Source organism: Gorilla gorilla, chromosome 9 (assembly GCF_029281585.2).
Source record: "Gorilla gorilla gorilla isolate KB3781 chromosome 9, NHGRI_mGorGor1-v2.1_pri, whole genome shotgun sequence".
In the NCBI taxonomy this organism is placed as follows: Eukaryota; Metazoa; Chordata; class Mammalia; order Primates; family Hominidae; genus Gorilla; species Gorilla gorilla.
Window position 1 is genome coordinate 116597137 of NC_073233.2, and position 17874 is coordinate 116615010.

At 35.8% G+C, this 17874-nt stretch overlaps 1 protein-coding gene across 1 annotated transcript in view; it reads left to right on the plus strand.

Moving 5' to 3' along the window:
• Window positions 1–17874, plus strand: part of DDX10 (DEAD-box helicase 10) — a 275386-nt gene that overhangs the window by 46818 nt on the left and 210694 nt on the right. The window contains exons 11-13 of the mRNA XM_031016341.3: window positions 5255–5342; window positions 9170–9258; window positions 12381–12846. Coding sequence (XP_030872201.1) covers window positions 5255–5342; window positions 9170–9258; window positions 12381–12846 — 643 coding nt within the window. The remainder of the gene's footprint in view (window positions 1–5254; window positions 5343–9169; window positions 9259–12380; window positions 12847–17874) is intronic.

Consider the following 17874-nt stretch of genomic DNA (forward strand, 5'->3'; position numbering starts at 1 on the left):
AGGGTGTTTTTATAAGTAGAAGGAAAATACTGTGAAATAAAAAATATGGTGAATAAATCAGTAATAGTTGTTTATCATTTTCAAGTATTATGTACCATACCTAACTGTAAGTGCCTAACTGGCAGTGCAGTGTGTTTGCCTACACCAGCATCACCATAAACAGATGAGTAATGTATTGCCCTATAGTGTTATGATGGCTGCGACATCACTAGGTGATAGAAATTTTTCAGCTTCACTAGCACACTGCAGCCTCAGTCTCCTAGGCCTAAGTGATCCTCCCGAGTAGCCTGTGCCACCATGCCTGGTTAATTTGTTTTATTGTTAGTAGAGACAAGGTCTCACTATGTTGCTGAGGCAGATCTTGAACTCCTGAGCTCAAGCAATCCTCCTGCCTTGGCCTCCCAAAGTGCTAGAATTACAGGTGTGAGCCATTGCTCCTGGCTGTCATTACAGTCTTATGAGACCACTGTTGTATATGCAGTCCATCACTGACTGACACATCATTATGTGGCCCATGACTGTATATACATTCAGTGCTATAAATTTCCCTCTAAGTACTGCTTTTGTTGCATTCCACAAAGTTTGCTAAGTTATTTTCATTTTTATTTAATTCAAGAGAAATTTTAAAGTATTTTGATTTTGTTTTGACTTGTGTCATTTAGAGGTGTGTTTAATCTCCATGTATTTTAGAATTTTCCAGTTACCTTTCTGCTATTTCTATGTTATGTTATGACAGAGTTTTGATCTGTTGCCCAGGCTGGAGTGCAGTGGCATGATCTCGGCTCACTATAACCTCCACCTCCTGAGTTCAAGCGATTCTCCTGCCTCAGCCTCCTGAGTAGCTGGGATTACAGACACGTGCCGCCACGCCTGGCTAATTTTTGTATTTTTAGTAGACATGGGGTTTCGCCATGTTGGCCAGGCTGGTTTTGAACTCCCAACCCCAGGTGATCTGCCCTTCTCGGCCTCCCAAAGTACTGAGATTACAGGTGTGAGCCATCGTGCCTGGCCTCTGTTATTTCTAGTTTAATTCCATTGTGGGGTCTGAAAGCAGATATTGTATGATTTATATTATTTTAATTTTGTTAAGATGTGTTTTATGGCCCAGAATGTGTTTTATTTTGGTGAATGTTCCATGTGAGCTTGAGAAGATGTGTATTATGTTGTTGGATAAAGTAGTCTCTAGATGGCTGTTGTGTCCAGTTGATTGATGGTATTGTTGAGTTTAACTATGTTCTTACTGACTTTCTGCCTGCTGGATTTGTCTATTCCTGATAGTAGGGTGTTGAAGTCTCTAATTATAACAGTGGATTCATCTTCCTGGTTGCAATTCTATCAGTATTTGCCTCACGTAGTTTGATGCTGTATTCTTAGGAGCCTATAGGTTAAGGATTGTTGCTTTTTTGGAGAATTGACTTCTTTATCATTATGTTATGCCATTTATCCCTGATAAGTTTATTGCTTGGAAGTCTGCTCTGTCTGACATTAGTATAGCTATTTTTGCTTTCTTTTGATTAGTGTTAGCATGATATATTTTTTTATCAAACCACTTTTGTTAATTTATGTGTCTTTATATTGAAAGTTGGTTTATTGTAGACAACATACAGTTGGGTCTTGTTTTTTGATCCACTCTGACAACATCTCTTTTAATTGATGCATTTAGGCTATTGATGTTGAAAGTGATTATTGATATAGTTGGATGAATATCTAATGTATTCGTTACTGTTTTTTGTTAGTTGCCCCTGTTATTCTTACTTTTGTCTCCTCTCTTTCTGCCTCTTGTGATTCTGAGCATTTTATGACTGTTTTCTCTCCTTAGCATACCAGTTTTTTTTTTCTTTTTCACTTTTTTTAGTGATTGCTCTAATGTTTTTGCAATATACGTTTACAAGTAATCCAAGCCCATTTTGAAATAATGACATAATGCTACAGCACTTCACAGGTAGTGTGAGTACCTTATAACGTAATTCTGATTTCTCCCTCCTGTCCCTTATATCATTGATGTCATTCATTTCACTTATGTAAAGCATACATAAGCGTATATACATAAGATATATACATAAACATACATAATTAAACACGCTGGGGCTGTTAATTTGAAAAAACTTAGATTACGAATAAGAAAAATTTTATTTTACCATCATTTATTCCTTTTATGTGCTCTTCCTTTGTTATGAAGATCTGAGTTTCTCACTTACGTTATTTTTTTTCTCTCTAAAGAACTTTTAAACATATTTTGCAAGGCAATTCTACTGGCAATAAGTTTTGTCAATTTTTGTCTGAAAAAGTGTTTCTCTTTCACTTTTGAAGGATAATTTTGTGGGATACAGAGTTCCAGGCTGGTGGTTTTTCTCTTTCCACACTTTAAATATTTCATTTCACTCTCTCCTTGCTTGCATGGTGTCTGAGAAATCAGGTGTAATTCCTGTCTTTGTTCCTCTATAGATGAGGTGCCCCCCGTCCACTTCTTTCAGGATTAAAAAAATATTTAATTTTCTGTAGTTTGACAGTGATATGCCTAGGTATAGTCTCAGTCTGTCTTTTTCTCTCTCTCCCTCTCGCTTGGGCATTTGTCCTGCTTGGAGCTTTCTGAGCTCTTGGATCTGTGGTTTGGTGTCTGACATGAGTTTGGGGGAAATTCTGAGTCATTACTGTTTGAAGCATTGCTTCTGTTTCTGTTCTCTTTCTGATATTCCCATCATGTGTATGTTCACTTTTTGTAGTTGTTCCATAGTCCTTGAAGTTCTGTTGTGTTGTTTTCAGTCAGGTTTGGAGGTTTTTATCAAGTTCAGAGATTCTTCCCTCAGCTGTGTCCAATCTAGTAATAAACCCATCAAAGGTATTAGTAATTTGTGTTGCAGTTCTTTTTGTTCTCTCGCATTTCTTTTCGGTTCTTTCTTAGGATTTCCATCTTATTATGTTGCTCATCTGTGCATGCTGCCTGTTTTATCTATTAGAATCCCTAGCATATGAGTCACTGTTAGTTTAAATTACATTTCTGGCCTAATACTTCCAACATCCCTGCCATGTCTGGTTATGATGCTTGCTCTGTCTCTTCAAATTATGTTTTTTGCTTTTAGTATGTCTTGTAATTTTTTTCATGATAGATATGGTGTACCAGGTATTATAAAAAGAATTGCTGTAAATAGGCCTTTAGTGATGTTAGTCCTGTGGTGGTAAGGTGTGAGAGGGTGGGGGCTGTGGGGAAAGCATTCTTAAGACCTATAGTAGGTCTCAGTCTTTTTGTGAGCTTATGCCTCCGGACTGTGAACTTTACAAATTCTTTTCAGTCTCTGCCTTCCCATCACCCCACCTTAAGTGGGAAAGGATGGCTAGAGTTGGGCATTTCCCTCCCCTCAGGTCAGTTAGGCTCAGATAAAACCCTAGGAGGCTTGACTCTCATTAACAAGGCCCACCCTCAGGATAAACTAGTTAAGAACAGAGTGCTCAGGCATATTTCAAAATGGTTCATTTTCCCCTTGTTTTGCTGAAAGCATGAGGGAATTTTTCTGATATTTACTGTGAGAACTTGGTTGAGCTCCTGGAGTAAAACTCATGAGTGTGGGGCTGCCCTATGAATGGGTCCTCCTGGAGTTTTTATTTCTCAGACTTGTCCACATTGAGGCTCCAGCAGGTTTTATCAATTACAGTTGAGGTTCTCTCACCCAGGCACTGCCTCCCCCAGTTGTTTCTGCTCATGACTCAGCTCAAGTAAGCTGTGATCCCTGTACTCACCTCTCTCTTTCCTGTGTTGGGACTGTGGTTTGTCCTGTGTCGTCCATTTTTATCGTGGATAAAAGAAGAGTTTTAAATTTTTTTTTCCAATCTGTTCAGCTTTTTACTTATTGTTATGATGGAGTGATGACTTACAAACTCCATCCATAGGAAACTGGATATCAGAAGTCTGACTCTTTTTTTTTTTTTTTAAAGTCTTAAACGGCTTTTTCTGAAGACTATTAGTGGAGAACATGAGATGGAGAACTTGTTAACTTCAGGAAGCATTGATGATTGAAAGAATGAAATCTCCTGGATGGAATTACTTTTGGGGTTGTCTATCCATTTCAGAGAGTTGTGCTCTCCTGTCACTAAGGATGTGTACATTCAGCATCAGTGGGATCCATCAGAATCTTACTTGTATTGGCGCTGTTGAAACACCCTGGCTTGATTTGCCTAAAAATAATTTGGAGAGTGGTTAGATTTGGGGAGGAGAGTTGAGGATGTAGAAGAGACGAAACTGGCTGTGACTTGGTAATTGTTGAGGCTGAGTGAAAGTCTCTAACTTTTCTTTTGTATATTTTGAAATTTTTTATAATAAAAATAAGTAAAAACAATCTCACCTACCACCACCTATCACCATTCTGGCTTTGCAGAAACAACGTGGTTCAGCCTAAAATCAGAGAAACAATGAGGTCTCTTTTGTGAAGCCTAGACCTCTTTAAAAATTTTTTTTCTTTCCCTGTAGCTTATCTGGGCAGAGTTAGATATCATCTCTGTTATAGTATGCGTAATTTCTAAATAAGGAAATCACTACAGTCTTTGGCTACTTGTTTATTACTTGAAATTGATTTTATGATATTTGACTGAAACAGAAACATTTATAAAAATGACATTAGGGCTAGGCATGGTGGCTCACACCTGTAACTCAGCACTTTGGGAATCCAAGGCAGAAGGATTGCTTGAGGCCAGGAGTTCCAGACCAGCCTGGGCAAAACAGTAAGACCGTGTCTCTGCAAAAGAAAAAGCAAACAACAGACTAGCCGGGCATGTTGGTGCAAGCCTGTAGTCCTAGCTACTTGAGAAGCTGAGATGGGGGAGGGTCACTTGAGTCCAGGGGTTCAAGGTTACAGTGAGCTATGATTGCACCACTACACTCCAGCCTCACTGAGGGAGCGGGGTGAGACCTCTTAAAAAAAATTAGATTTAATTTATTCCGTTTCATATAGAATGGATCTCTCATGGGAGACTACTTTCTATCTGTTGAGTTAAGTAGCCAATGCTAACTGTGGTGTTAATCCAAGTATTTCACTCAGCATGGGATGTTTGGAGAAAGTGTCTGACGTGTCATTTCTTTCTCCTGTGTTATGAGTGTAAGAGTGTCAAACTTATGTCTAGTTTAATTTCCGTCTAATCTGATTCATAGATGAGAAATAGTTATACATTTAAAAATACTGAGGAAAATAGGAAAATGCTGCTTACTATTTTTGTCTCCAAATTTGAGATATCTTATTTTAACCTTTATCTTTTTGTTACAAAGAATCAATCCAGAAAAACTTATAGATGTCCAGAAAAAATTGGAATCTATTTTAGCTCAAGATCAAGATTTAAAAGAAAGAGCTCAAAGGGTAAGTCATTTTTCAATTGGATACTTTCATTGACTGGAAAAACAGTAAAGTTTATCATTTTCTGCTACTTCTAGGTTGCATGTTTATGTTTCAGATATTCAAGCAGTGTAATTTGCTGACAGATAAGTCTAGCTTATTATTTTTTTTTGAGATGGAGTCACTCTGTAGCCCTAGCTGGAGTGCAGTGGCATGATCTCAGCTCACTACAACCTCTGTCTCCCAGGCTCGAGTGATTCTTGTGCCTCAGCCTCCTGAGTAGCTGGGACTACAGGTGTGCGCCACTACCACACCTGGCTAATTTTTTTGTATTGTAGTAGAGGCAGGGTTTTCTCCATGTTGCCCAGAGTGGTCTCGAACTCCTGAGCTCAGGTGAACTGCCTCGGCCTCCAAAAGTTCTGGGATTACAGGCGTGAGCCACTACGCCTGGCCAGTCTAGCTTATTCTTTAAAATTTTGAAAAATATTTTTTATATATATGGATTGGGAAAAATCATCGTAAGTTTTGTCAAAGACATATGGAAAATCCTCTCAAATGTGATTTTTTTGGATGCACAGTGGCCTGATTTCTAATACTTGATAACATTATTAAGTTTTTATTTCTTTTGTAAAATTGCTGTAACTCCTGATTGTACTTTCTTGACTGTGAGATTAATATCTTCCTACATTAGATTAAATTTCTAGAAAGCATAGAACTGCAGCCAAATTGTCTTTAGGAATGAGATTTTAACTTACGTTTATGACTTAATGTTCCCCAATTACTTTTCTGGACTTAAAGATCTTGATTACCAAATACATAAAGAAGTCAATATTTAGTTTTATTTTTTTAATTGATAAATTATATTTCTGGTATGTAACATGTTTTGAAACAAATATACATTGTGTAATTGCTAAATGAAGCTAACTAGCATAGGTATTACCTCACATACTTGTGGTGAGAAATCTATTTTAGTTAAACTTTTTTTTTTTTAAAGTTTTTAGAATATTCCACAGTAGATTCTTCGGTAAAAGATGTGAAATTATTTTTCATTATGCTTTCCAATCTTTCTAATCTTTGAATTAACAGATATTTGAGTTCTTATCATTTTCACCTGTCCTTTATTGCCATTTATTGCATTTACAAGATCTTTGCATCTCCCATAGCATATCAGCAATGAGCCAGAGAGTAGGGATTCAGAGGTTGGATTCTATTTCAGCAGATAGATGAGGTGGGAGGAAGAATATAAAGAAGAGTTATAGAAAGGTCACCCTAAGTCGATAGGGTAGCCTGAGCAGAAAAACATTCAATAGTTAGGGTTTTATGTGATGGTTTTGAAACTGTTATTCCTGGCAAAGAAGTAAGTTTTTTTGTTTGTTTGTTTTTGATACGCAGTTTCGCTTTTATTGTCCAGGCTGGAGTGCAATGGCGTGATCTTGGCTCATCGCAACCTCCGCCTCCCAGGTTCAGGTGATTCTCCTGCCTCAGCCTCCCGAGTAGCTGGGATTACAGGCATGCGCCACCACACCCGGCCAATTTTTTTGTATTTTTAGTAGAGATAGGGTTTCACCATGTTGGCCAGGCTGGTCTCAAAACTCCTGGCCTCGAGTGATCCGCTTGCCTTGGCCTCCCAAAGTGCTGGTATTACAAGCGTGAACCACCACGCCCAGCCAGAAGTAAGTTTTATATAAAGAAGAGATCTTAAATTTTTTGCTAACTTATTTTATATTTTAGCAAATTATCATTGGTGTGCTTAGAATAACATTAATGATGAGGCTAAAATTTAAGTGCTTACTGTGTGCCAGGTACTTAGTTATGACAAAAGTGTTTTACATGCATTGTTACCTAATCTTCCAGACAACCAGTGAGGTAGGTGGTATTGATTTGACTGTACAAATGGGTAAATGCTAGCTTGAAAATTAAAAAATGTCTTGGATGGCTGGTTGGGGTGGCTCATGCCTATAATCCCAGCACTTTGGGAGGCTGAGGTGGGTGGAGTTTGAGGCTAGGAGTTTGAGACCAACCAGGCCAACAGGGTGAAACCCTGTCTCTACTAAAAACAATGACAAAAAAATTAGCTGGGTGTGGTGGTGCATGCCTGTAATGCCAGCTACTTGGGTGGCTGAGGCATGAGAATTGCTTGAACCCTGGAAGCAGAGGTTATAGTGAGCCAAGATTGTGCCATTGCACTGCAGCTGGCCTACAGAGTGAGGCTCTGTCTCAAAAAAAAAAAAAAAAAAAATTGTCTAGGGTAACATAGTTATTAAGTGGAAGACCTGAGACTGAACTCCAGGTCTAGCTTTCGTGAGATCTACTGTGTTATATCAGGAGAAATTAATTCCAAAATATGAGAGCATCAAATGGTAAGCTATACCAAGTTGGACTTCTATAAGCTCACTTTACCTGAGAACCTTTTCATTAAAGGATCTTTGAACAAATTGTTAATATTCATTTTTCTTAAAAATGAATAGGCATGCAAACATGTACATTTTTTTTCCAGCAAACATCCTTCAAACTTGCAGTTGAAATCTAGGAGCTTTGGAAGTAGTACACACATTTAAAAATATTAGATTAATTTTGGTATGTCATGACTTACTGCATGCCTAGAAGGTCATTCAGTTATCTATCAGAAAATATGAAACATTGGAAAGATGTTTTTTCACTGGTTTGTGCATACAACGGATGAACCTTCCAGAACACTGATTATAGAAAAGTATGTTGAAATAAATGATGTGATTTATTGGTTGTCACGCATGGTTTAGCAGAATGGCTAACTGTGTTGCCAGCAGCAGCAAGCTGTCTAGTTTCATAGAAGTGATTTTCTAGGTTTTGATTATAATCTGGATAGAACAAAAGTGATAAGCAACTGAGGTGATTGCTTGTGGATGATTGTAGGGGAAAAAATTATTTTTAAACTGGTGCCATTCATTGTTTTTTATGCCTATGGAGACAGAAAATGGTTTGGAGATTAGTTGGGTAGAAAGGATTAGTGTAAAGCTAGATAAAACATGAAGTTTAGGAAGTATGCAAACAGGAACTAAATATACTTTACAAAAGTCAACTTAAAAAATTACCTAGATGAGTTTTGTTATCTGTTTATTTGACAAACTGATAAAGGATCAGGACCCTGTTTATATTCTGGTTTGTGTAACTCTAGTATGAAGATAGTTTTTTTTTTTTTTAACAGAAACAAAATATTCCAAGTTAATGATGAATTACTTGAAATCATAAAAAAGAAAAGCTTTAGCAATAAAGTTTTTCCTGAAATGGTTTTATTAAATCTCAATATGTAACATTTTATTTAATTGAAAACCTTATCTTTTGATACAATAATACAAAATATTATCAATAACTAGCATTTATTGTTACTATATTCCAGAAAATATGCTAGGTATCTACATGCATTCTTCTAATTTTATTCTCATAACACTCTAAGTAGAAGGTAATGTATCCCTTTTTTGATAGATGAGGATACTGACATGTAGAGAAACAAGAAATTTGCTCAGTGAGTAAGAGTTTAAGCTTTGAATAGATTCCAAATCTATATTATTCCAAAGCCTATATTTTCCCCATGGTGTACCTTATTGTAATGGAATTATACTGACTTTTAGAGTAGCCTTTTGGAAAGAAGATATTCTGGGTTAGGTTGGCTTGAAACCAAATGCAAAGTTTTTTTCTAATATTACAGTTCTAAAAGGTAGGTTTTCATGTGTGCATGGAATGGAGATATACTGAACTATTTCGTGGTTTTTCAGTACTATTGAATTTATCCCATTGGCTAATTTTCTTATATTTTGGTCTAAACTCATTTTTAATTTCTATTATATTGTACTTTTCAACCTCTTAATTTACAGTGTTTCGTCTCCTATGTACGATCTGTATATCTGATGAAGGATAAAGAAGTATTTGATGTGAGCAAGTTACCTATACCTGAATATGCCCTGTAAGTATTCATAATATAGTTGTAATAGTGAATCCTCAAGGTTAGAGGGAATTAATTAATTAATTAATTTAGAGATGGGGTCTTGCTATGTTGCCCAGGCTGTCTCAAACTCCTGTGCTCCGGCAATCCACCCACCTCAGCTTCCTGAAGTGTTAGGATTACAGGCGTAAGCCACCACACCCGGCCAGAGAGAATTTGTTTGAAACCTGGTTCTCTGAGATTCTTAGTTTAAGCCACTCTGCCTTACGTTAAAAGAATCTGTTTGTTAAAGATTCTCAGTGGAAAAGATGAAATTAACTTGACAGAAAATTAGTTCAGTGTTCAGTTCTTGTTAATCAGGGAGCAGTTTATTATTTGTAAGTATAAATTCCTTAAAGTGACATTGGCCATTTCCTATAGTTTGATCTTAAAGGAGACAGAGAGCAACCAATAAGCATTCTTTGAAATCTTTAAGTGTCTATAGTTTTCTTGTTCTCTGAAACCCTTGCCTGGATTACCATAGACATTTTATGCTTTGAATGTGAGTCTCTTTGCTGATTCTTCTTATATTAGGTTGTTTTCCTCAATTGCTTACTGCCTGAATATTCCTCCTGTCTTGGTGTTTCTTACAGGTACTCATAGTTACTATGGCAAGATGCTCCTTTTTAGTAACTGAGGTTACTATTGTATGAAACAGAATGGCTGGTTTTGTTTTGGCTTAGTATTTGAGGGATTTTTTTTGGGGGAGGAGACAGGGTCTTACTCTGTCACCCAGGCCATAGTGCAGTGGTGTGATCATGGCTTACTGCATCCTTGACCTCCCAGGCTTAGGTGATCCTCTCATCTCAGCCTCCTGAGTAGCTGGGACTGCAGGTGCATGCTACCATGGCTGGCTAGTTTTTTTGTAATTTTTGTAGAGACAGGGTTTCGCCATGTTGCCCAGGCTGGTTTCAAACTCCTGGGCTCAAGTGATCCCCCCGCCTCAGCCTTCCAAAGTGCTGGCATTACAGGTGTGAGCCACTGTGCCTGGCCGGTTTTTTTTTTTTTTTTTTTTTTTAAACCTTTTGACCTATAAAGAAGGAATGTTCATTCTTCAGTGGGCTCTTACCTGTGGGAGTGGTAAAAACATTGGCAAAATCTTATAGAAGCACCTTTGAGATAATCATACTTTGAATATCAGCATGAAATTTCCCAGACTATGGTGAAATATGTGATTACAAGGCATGGTCTGTATGTTTGGCTTGCTCTTAGGAATTTGAGTGCCTTTACCTTTAAACTGAGTCTAACTACAACATATATCTAAGTGAGCTGCCGTTTTCTATTCTCTGTTAGATTGTATGTTTACCATAACAGGTAATATGTCAGTTATTACATTTTTGAACCTTTTAAATTGCTTTATAGCAGTGTAGGGCTGCTGACTTTCCATTTAAGTGATAGATGGAAAGCCACATGCCATGGATAACATGTTGTTGTTTGCTCATATGTTTATATACCCGTTCCTAGTTTTATTATTTCTGAATATGATCCATGGCTTAGGTTATTAGCGGACTTTTGGCTCCCTGTTAATTTTTATCATGGTTTTCTGATTTGACCTACCTTGATATTAGCAGATAGGAAAGGCACAGGTCTTTAACACTGTAGGCCATATTTAGGGGACCATTTGTTGCAATAGATTCCAGTAAATTTTATCTATTGGTAGTTGATGACTTTTGCTTTTTGTGATGCTTAGAGAATGCAGAAAATTAACATTGAGAACAAATTTTAGTGTAGTTGAGTTTGGTATTTTAATTTTTTTTAGATATTTAGCTGTGTTGTTTCCTTGAGGTATGTAATTTCCTTTAGAAGCCTTTGATACCTAAAGCAGTGCTGTGTATGTAAGATATATTAAAGGTTTTAAAATTTTACTAAAGAAACATGTTTTGAATACCTAATATGTGCAGGTCATTGTACTAGATGTTAAATTGTAGATGTATAGATGTACTGCTGCCTTCAATAAACTCAGTTTTGGTAGCTGAGGGAGACATAAAAATGTAAGTGCAATACATTGAGTGAAATTCTCTGGATGAGTTTGTGATCCTAACCCTAACAGTGGTGATGGTGATGACATCAAGTTCTCATTAGTTCCCTATATGCCAGGCACTAGTTTTAACAGCATTACATCTGTCAACTAATTTATTCTTACAACAACCCTGTGAGGTAGGTACTCTTAGCATCCCGTTTTGCAAATGGGAAAGCTCCGGTATGGAAAGATTAAATCATATTCGTAAGATCTCACAGCTAGTAAGTGGCAGCCAGATTTTGAACCCCAGCAGTCTTATTTCTGAATCCATGCTTCTCAGCATTACATCTCTCAGTTTCTTTGAACCATGTCAGATAGGAAAAGAGCAGTGGGTCCATGTTATGATGTTACTGTTTATTCAGAGCAATCCTTGATAAAATCTAAGATTTTATTTCCCGTCGATCATTGAGAACTTAATGAAGCTATTAGCTTTGATCCAAGCTGGGAAAGACATGATAACAAATTGAATATTGATCATTGATGGAGAAAACAATATTTTGTAATTTCTTTTTTTGGTGTTTGGTTTATAAAATCCATTTTTATAGCAATGATTGTGCCATATTCTCTTTCAGGAAGGGAGATGGGGACCACATTCCAGTTCTTTCTCTGTAGAGAACTGTTTTATCCTTTCATGGTCATGTCTTCTCTGGTTTATTTAGTACTTAACATTTTATGAGGTACTCTCATGTAGTTAGTTAATTGGATCCTTACAGCAACTGTGAGTTAGGCCTGGCAGGTACTGTTATCCCCATGTTATAAGGAAGCTGAAGCTGAGAGGGTTGAATTGGAAATTGGCAGGTCTAGTACTTGAACTGTTACCTTGTTTCTGGTCCAGTGCTCTTTATCTTATTCCATGTTACCCTCTTAAAGAAAAAATAGTGTCTAAAATGTTTTCTGACAGGTGTTGAGTGTATTTTGCCTTACTTTTTGGATCAACTAACCTGTTAGTATTGAGTTGTATCTCACAGGAACATTTTCTTTAAAAAAGCTCTAGGAATCTCTGCTCTTGAGAAACTCTTCTATGACACCTATAAACATATCATCAGTGTTGAGATGACTGTTTTCACGTTTTTCCATATTTAAGGTCTCTTGGTCTTGCTGTGGCACCACGCATAAGATTTCTTCAGAAAATGCAGAAACAACCCACCAAAGAATTGGTAATGAGCCAAGCTGATAAAGTAATTGAGCCAAGGGCTCCCTCCCTCACCAATGACGAAGTGGAAGAATTTAGAGCCTACTTCAATGAGAAAATGTCCATCCTTCAAAAAGGTGGAAAAAGACTCGAAGGGACAGAGCACAGACAGGATAATGATACTGGTAATGAAGAACAGGAAGAAGAAGAAGACGATGAAGAAGAAATGGAAGAGAAACTGGCAAAGGCAAAAGGATCTCAAGCTCCATCTCTTCCTAACACCAGTGAGGCACAGAAGATCAAGGAAGTTCCTACACAGTTCTTAGACAGAGATGAGGAGGAAGAAGACGCTGATTTCTTGAAGGTGAAGCGGCACAATGTGTTTGGATTGGACCTTAAAGACGAGAAAACATTACAGGTAAGTTTACTCCCAGTGGAGGGTCTTCTATTACATTGTCTTACTATGTGCTTATTGTTGCCTTTTGGGGACTGAGGGAAAGTGAAAACTAAGAAACTTAGACTGGGTTTCTTTGCAATGAACTCTTCCTCCTTTCCCCCATACTTAAACACAGAATAAGTGCCAGTGAATTTCCATATTTTTCATAACTTTGGGAGCTCTAAGAGGTTAACAACTTTAATCTTATTTACTGGTTTTCTGATGCTGTGTTTTAAAAGTTGCCAAAGTCCTGATTATGTCTCAAAGGAAGGCAATGAAGTTTTTTGGTTTATGGCATGAGGATCCTTCGTTGAAATTCTTAAGATACTGCTTTCTGATTGATTAAATTATAAGGAACAGTTGTAATTATTTAAATATAAGTTTTACTCTTAATACGACATTTGTTTATGGGAACCAAGCCAGTGTCTTAAATAGAAATTGAACAGTTCTTTTTTAAAGGCTACTTATGAATGTTTATGAAAAGTTTTCATGTAAATCCTTTGTTTCTCCGTAGCCATCTTCTAGGAGGAACAAAAGAAATAATCCATTTAGATAAAGCACTTGTTTTCTAGGATGCTTTTGTAGGTGCACAGTAAATGTGTTTCCCCTTCTCCCTTATTCCCCTTCCTACTTTCTATGCCTTTATTCTTGATCATCTTTTTAAAAGGGAATTGAATAAAAAATGAAGCTTGATTCTTACTCTTTATACAATGTTGAATAAAATTTCAAGACTCACAGTAGGAAATACATAATAGATTTTGACTGTGAAACTTAGAAGAGTGTAAGTAACTAAAAATTAAAAAAAACCTACAAAATGTGCTTATTGAACACTTAATATGTGTTATGTGTTAGTCATTTTCTGAACATTATCTTATTTAGTGCTTGAAATAAAGGTCGTTACTAATATCTCATTATACAGGTGACGGAAAAAAATAACTGTGGCACAGAAGCAATATAGTACTGTAGTGAGGCACACAGATAGTAAATGGCAAAGCTGGAATTTGAACATAGGTGTTCTGACTTTAATATTTATGCTCTTGTCCAATAATCCTGTACTGTCTCATCCTGCTTCAAATTAGATCATTTTAAGTCTGTAGTTAAGACTCATTTTATCAGCAAAGTAAATACAAGAAGTTAGATTTTCGTTTTAAATAATTTAGCCACTGTATTAACTATTATGTATATAACTTTCTAAGAATCATGAACATAACCAAAGCATCAAATTAAGATGAGAAGGAATGATATAGTTTTATAATACCATGAATTGTTCACATAAGTAGGACATGTGTCTAAGTACTAATAGCTCATCTGGCATTTGAAAAATGTATATAGCAAAACAACTTTTTAAACTTTTAAAAAAGTTTTACTGTATGTCAGTTATCTAAATCAATCTAACTCTTTAATATATACAGTTTGAGTTTTGGCAAATGTAATTGTTGTGTAATTACCACAATTAAGAATAGAACAGCGTCATCACCCCAAAACATTTCTTATTCCCTTTGCAATTGCTTTACCCTTCACTCAACCTCTGGCAACCACTGATATGATTTCTACCCGTGTAGTGTTGCATTTTTCAGAATGATATATAAATAGGATAATACAGTATTTAGTCTTTTGTGTCTAGCTTCTTTCATTTAGCTTAATGTTATTGCATGCATCAGTAGTTTGTTCCTTTTAATTGCTGAGTAAGTATTTCATTGGATGGATGTAGGTTTTCTTAAGCTTTAAACTGGCATTGGTTGTTTCCATTTTTTGGTGATTATGACAAAAGTCATTATAAACATATACATTTTTATGTAGATAATTTTCTCATTTCTTGGGGAAACGAGTGGGGTTATTTTCTAGGAATAGGGTTACTGGGAACATATGTTAAGTGTATATTTAACTTTGAGAAACTCCCCAGTTGTTTTCCAAATCAGCTCTTCCAATTTATGTTCTTGCCAGCAGTGTATAGAGTTCAAGTTGCATCCCATCGTGTCAGCACATGGTATTGTCAGTCTTTTAATTTTAGCCATTCTAGTAGGCATGTAGTGATACCCTACTGCAGTTTTAATTTGCATTTCCCTAATGACTGAACATCTGTACATGTGCTTATTTGCCATTCATTTATCTTCTTTGGTGAAATGTCTTCAAGTCTTTTGTCTCTCTTTTGAAATTGTGTTGCCTTAGTAAGTTCTAAGAGTTCTTTATATATTCTGAATACATATCCTTAATCAGATATATTTTGCTAATACTTTCTCCCAATCTATGGCTTGTTTTTATTTTGAATGTCTGGCAAAGAGCAGGTATCTTAAATTTTGAAGTCTGATTTATCACATTTTAGGTAGTTTATATATGTGTCGTATCTGATAAATCTGTGATTGACCCAAAGTCACAGATTTTCTCCTATGTTTTCGTCCAGAGGTTTTATAGTTTTAGCACTTACAATTTGGGCTAGGATCCTCTTCACCTTAATTTTTGTATATAATGCTAAGTAAGGGTCAAGGTACACTTTTTTTTGCATATGGGTATCCAGTTGATCCAGTACCATTTGTTTGGAAAAAACTATGCTTTTTCCATTGAATTACCTTGACTCTTTGAAAGTCAGTTGACTTTCAAAGATATGTCTGTCCTTTCACCAATAACACCGATCTTGATTAGTGTAGTTTTATACTAAGTCTTAAATCAGATCTTTGAGTCTGTCAACTGATATATATTTTCTTAAAATTGCTTTGGTTATTTTTGGACCATGGCATTTTCATGTAAGGTTTTGAATCAGCTAGTTACTTCGTATAAAAAGCTTGCTGATGACTTCATTGAGGTTGCATTGAATCTGTAAATCTAACTGGAGAGAATTGACATCATAACAATACCTTTTTATTTAGGCCTTCTTTAGTGTCTTTTTAGCATTGCTTTATAACTTTAAGCACATGTAATGTGCACATATTTTGTTAGAGTCATCTATTACTATTTGATATTTTTTAATGCTATCATAAATGGTATTTTTAAAATTTCAGTTTCCAATTATTTGTTGCCAGTATGTAGAAATAGTTTGTTTTTTGCAGACTGATCATTCTAAACTGACCTGTTAGTTCTTGTGGCTTTTTGGGAGTTTCTTGGGATTTTCTTTTGTAACTGATTATGAGGTTTGTGAATGAGGATGGTTTCATTTCTTCCTTTTTCATCTGTGGGCCATATATTTCTTTTTTCTTTCTTTTTCTTTTGCTTGATTATACCGAGTAGGATCTGTGGAGTAGAAGTGGTGACAGTAGATATTGCTGTGTTGTTCCTGATCTTATTGAGGGGGAAGCATTCAGTCTTTTACCATTACATCTGATGTTAGCTGTAGGTTTTTTTTGTAAATGCCTATGAGTTTGAGAAGCTTCCATCTATTCCTAGCTGGCTTAGTGTTTTTATGATAAAATGAATTGTGACTTGTGTCAGATGCTTTTTCTGTAAACATTAAGGTGATGACGTGGTGGTTTTTAGCCTGTTGATTATGGTATATTGATTTCCCCCTGCTACATGTTGAATCAAATTTAAATTCCTTTGAAAAACTCCATTTAAGCAAGATTTCTTTATATTATAGGATTCTATTTGCTAATATTTTTGTTAAGGATCTTTCTGTTGTTGTGAGGGATATTGGTTTGCAGTTTTCTTTTTTTGCGATGACTTGACTGGGAATATGACACATTTTGAAAGTTTTTTATATGTTTTGCCAGCATAGAGGTCATGTTGATCGTTGCCCTACTAGCGTCTGTATTGTTTGAATCTCTTTTTGATTCCAATATGAATATTAATAATTTATATCAATATTAACAGTTATTTAGAAAGTTATGATTTCTTTAATTTGTGTATATATTGCTTACACATATTTTTCCCTGTTATGATATTAGTCTCTTTCCTGTTGATTCGTAAGATGTCCTCAAACAGTAAAGTTATTGTCTCTGGGTTTTAACTTTGCTTTGTGTCCCTTGTCACACACAGTTGTTCATTTCCCTGCCTTCTCTACTTTATTCCAAATTCCTTGAAATGTTGTCTTTTTTTTACTCAAGTAAAAATACTCAGAATTTTATTGCCATATGAATAAATTCAGAATTGTATTCTCACTTTAAACAGTAGGGTTCTTGATTTTATTTTCTATTTTAGAAATCAATTAATAGCTAATTTAAAAAAATCCATTACACTCACGATCAAAACAGTAAAAATTCACATTCTGTTTTTTTTTTTAAAATGTTAACTACTAAGGTACAATCTCCTTACCTAACATCAGTGTCTAAGTTTTCTTGTTTGGACCGTTTTATACTTTCAAGTATAGATTCACATTCACTTAGGAATGACTAAGTCTTTTTAGTCATTCCTAGAAAGGACACATAGAAAATACATGTGAAGAGATCATCAACTATTTCATCCTTCAACTTTAGCGTTCCTATTTGAACAACTACATTTTCATTTTATGCTGTGACAAGGGCATGGTTAAAGATGAGTGAAAACATGATCCTTATGGGCACATTTTAGTAAATGCAAATTTTATTAAGTTGGGGGAAAAAAGTCCTAGAAAAATGAAAAAAGAAAAAAAAAAACCCAGAAAGCACACGCAGTATACAAGCCCATTTGAAAATTATTTTTAAATTCAACAGACATGAAATTACTTTGGCAAATTGCTGTAAAAATTTAAATGCTCATTCTAAGAAAACAACAACAAGAAGCCCTTTTCCTAACTTAGGTTCCTTTCCTCTCAGTCCTGCTCAGACTTAGTGTTTCTCACATCCAGGGCACCAGAGATGATGTTCTTCCAAGGTTGAGTGCTCTGTTCTCGAGGGGCAGGGCGGGGGACTCTGCAAGAGTGGTTTCGAGAAAAATTTCCTGTAAAATACCCTTTTACCCAGATTATAAAATGCTTACTTTTGGTGGAAAATCTCTAGTAAAACACAGAAAATCACAAATAAAAATAAAAATAACCTGTAATTTCACCACCTAGAGATAACAACTGTCTTTGTTTTTTTAAGTATACATACACAGTTGTTCTTT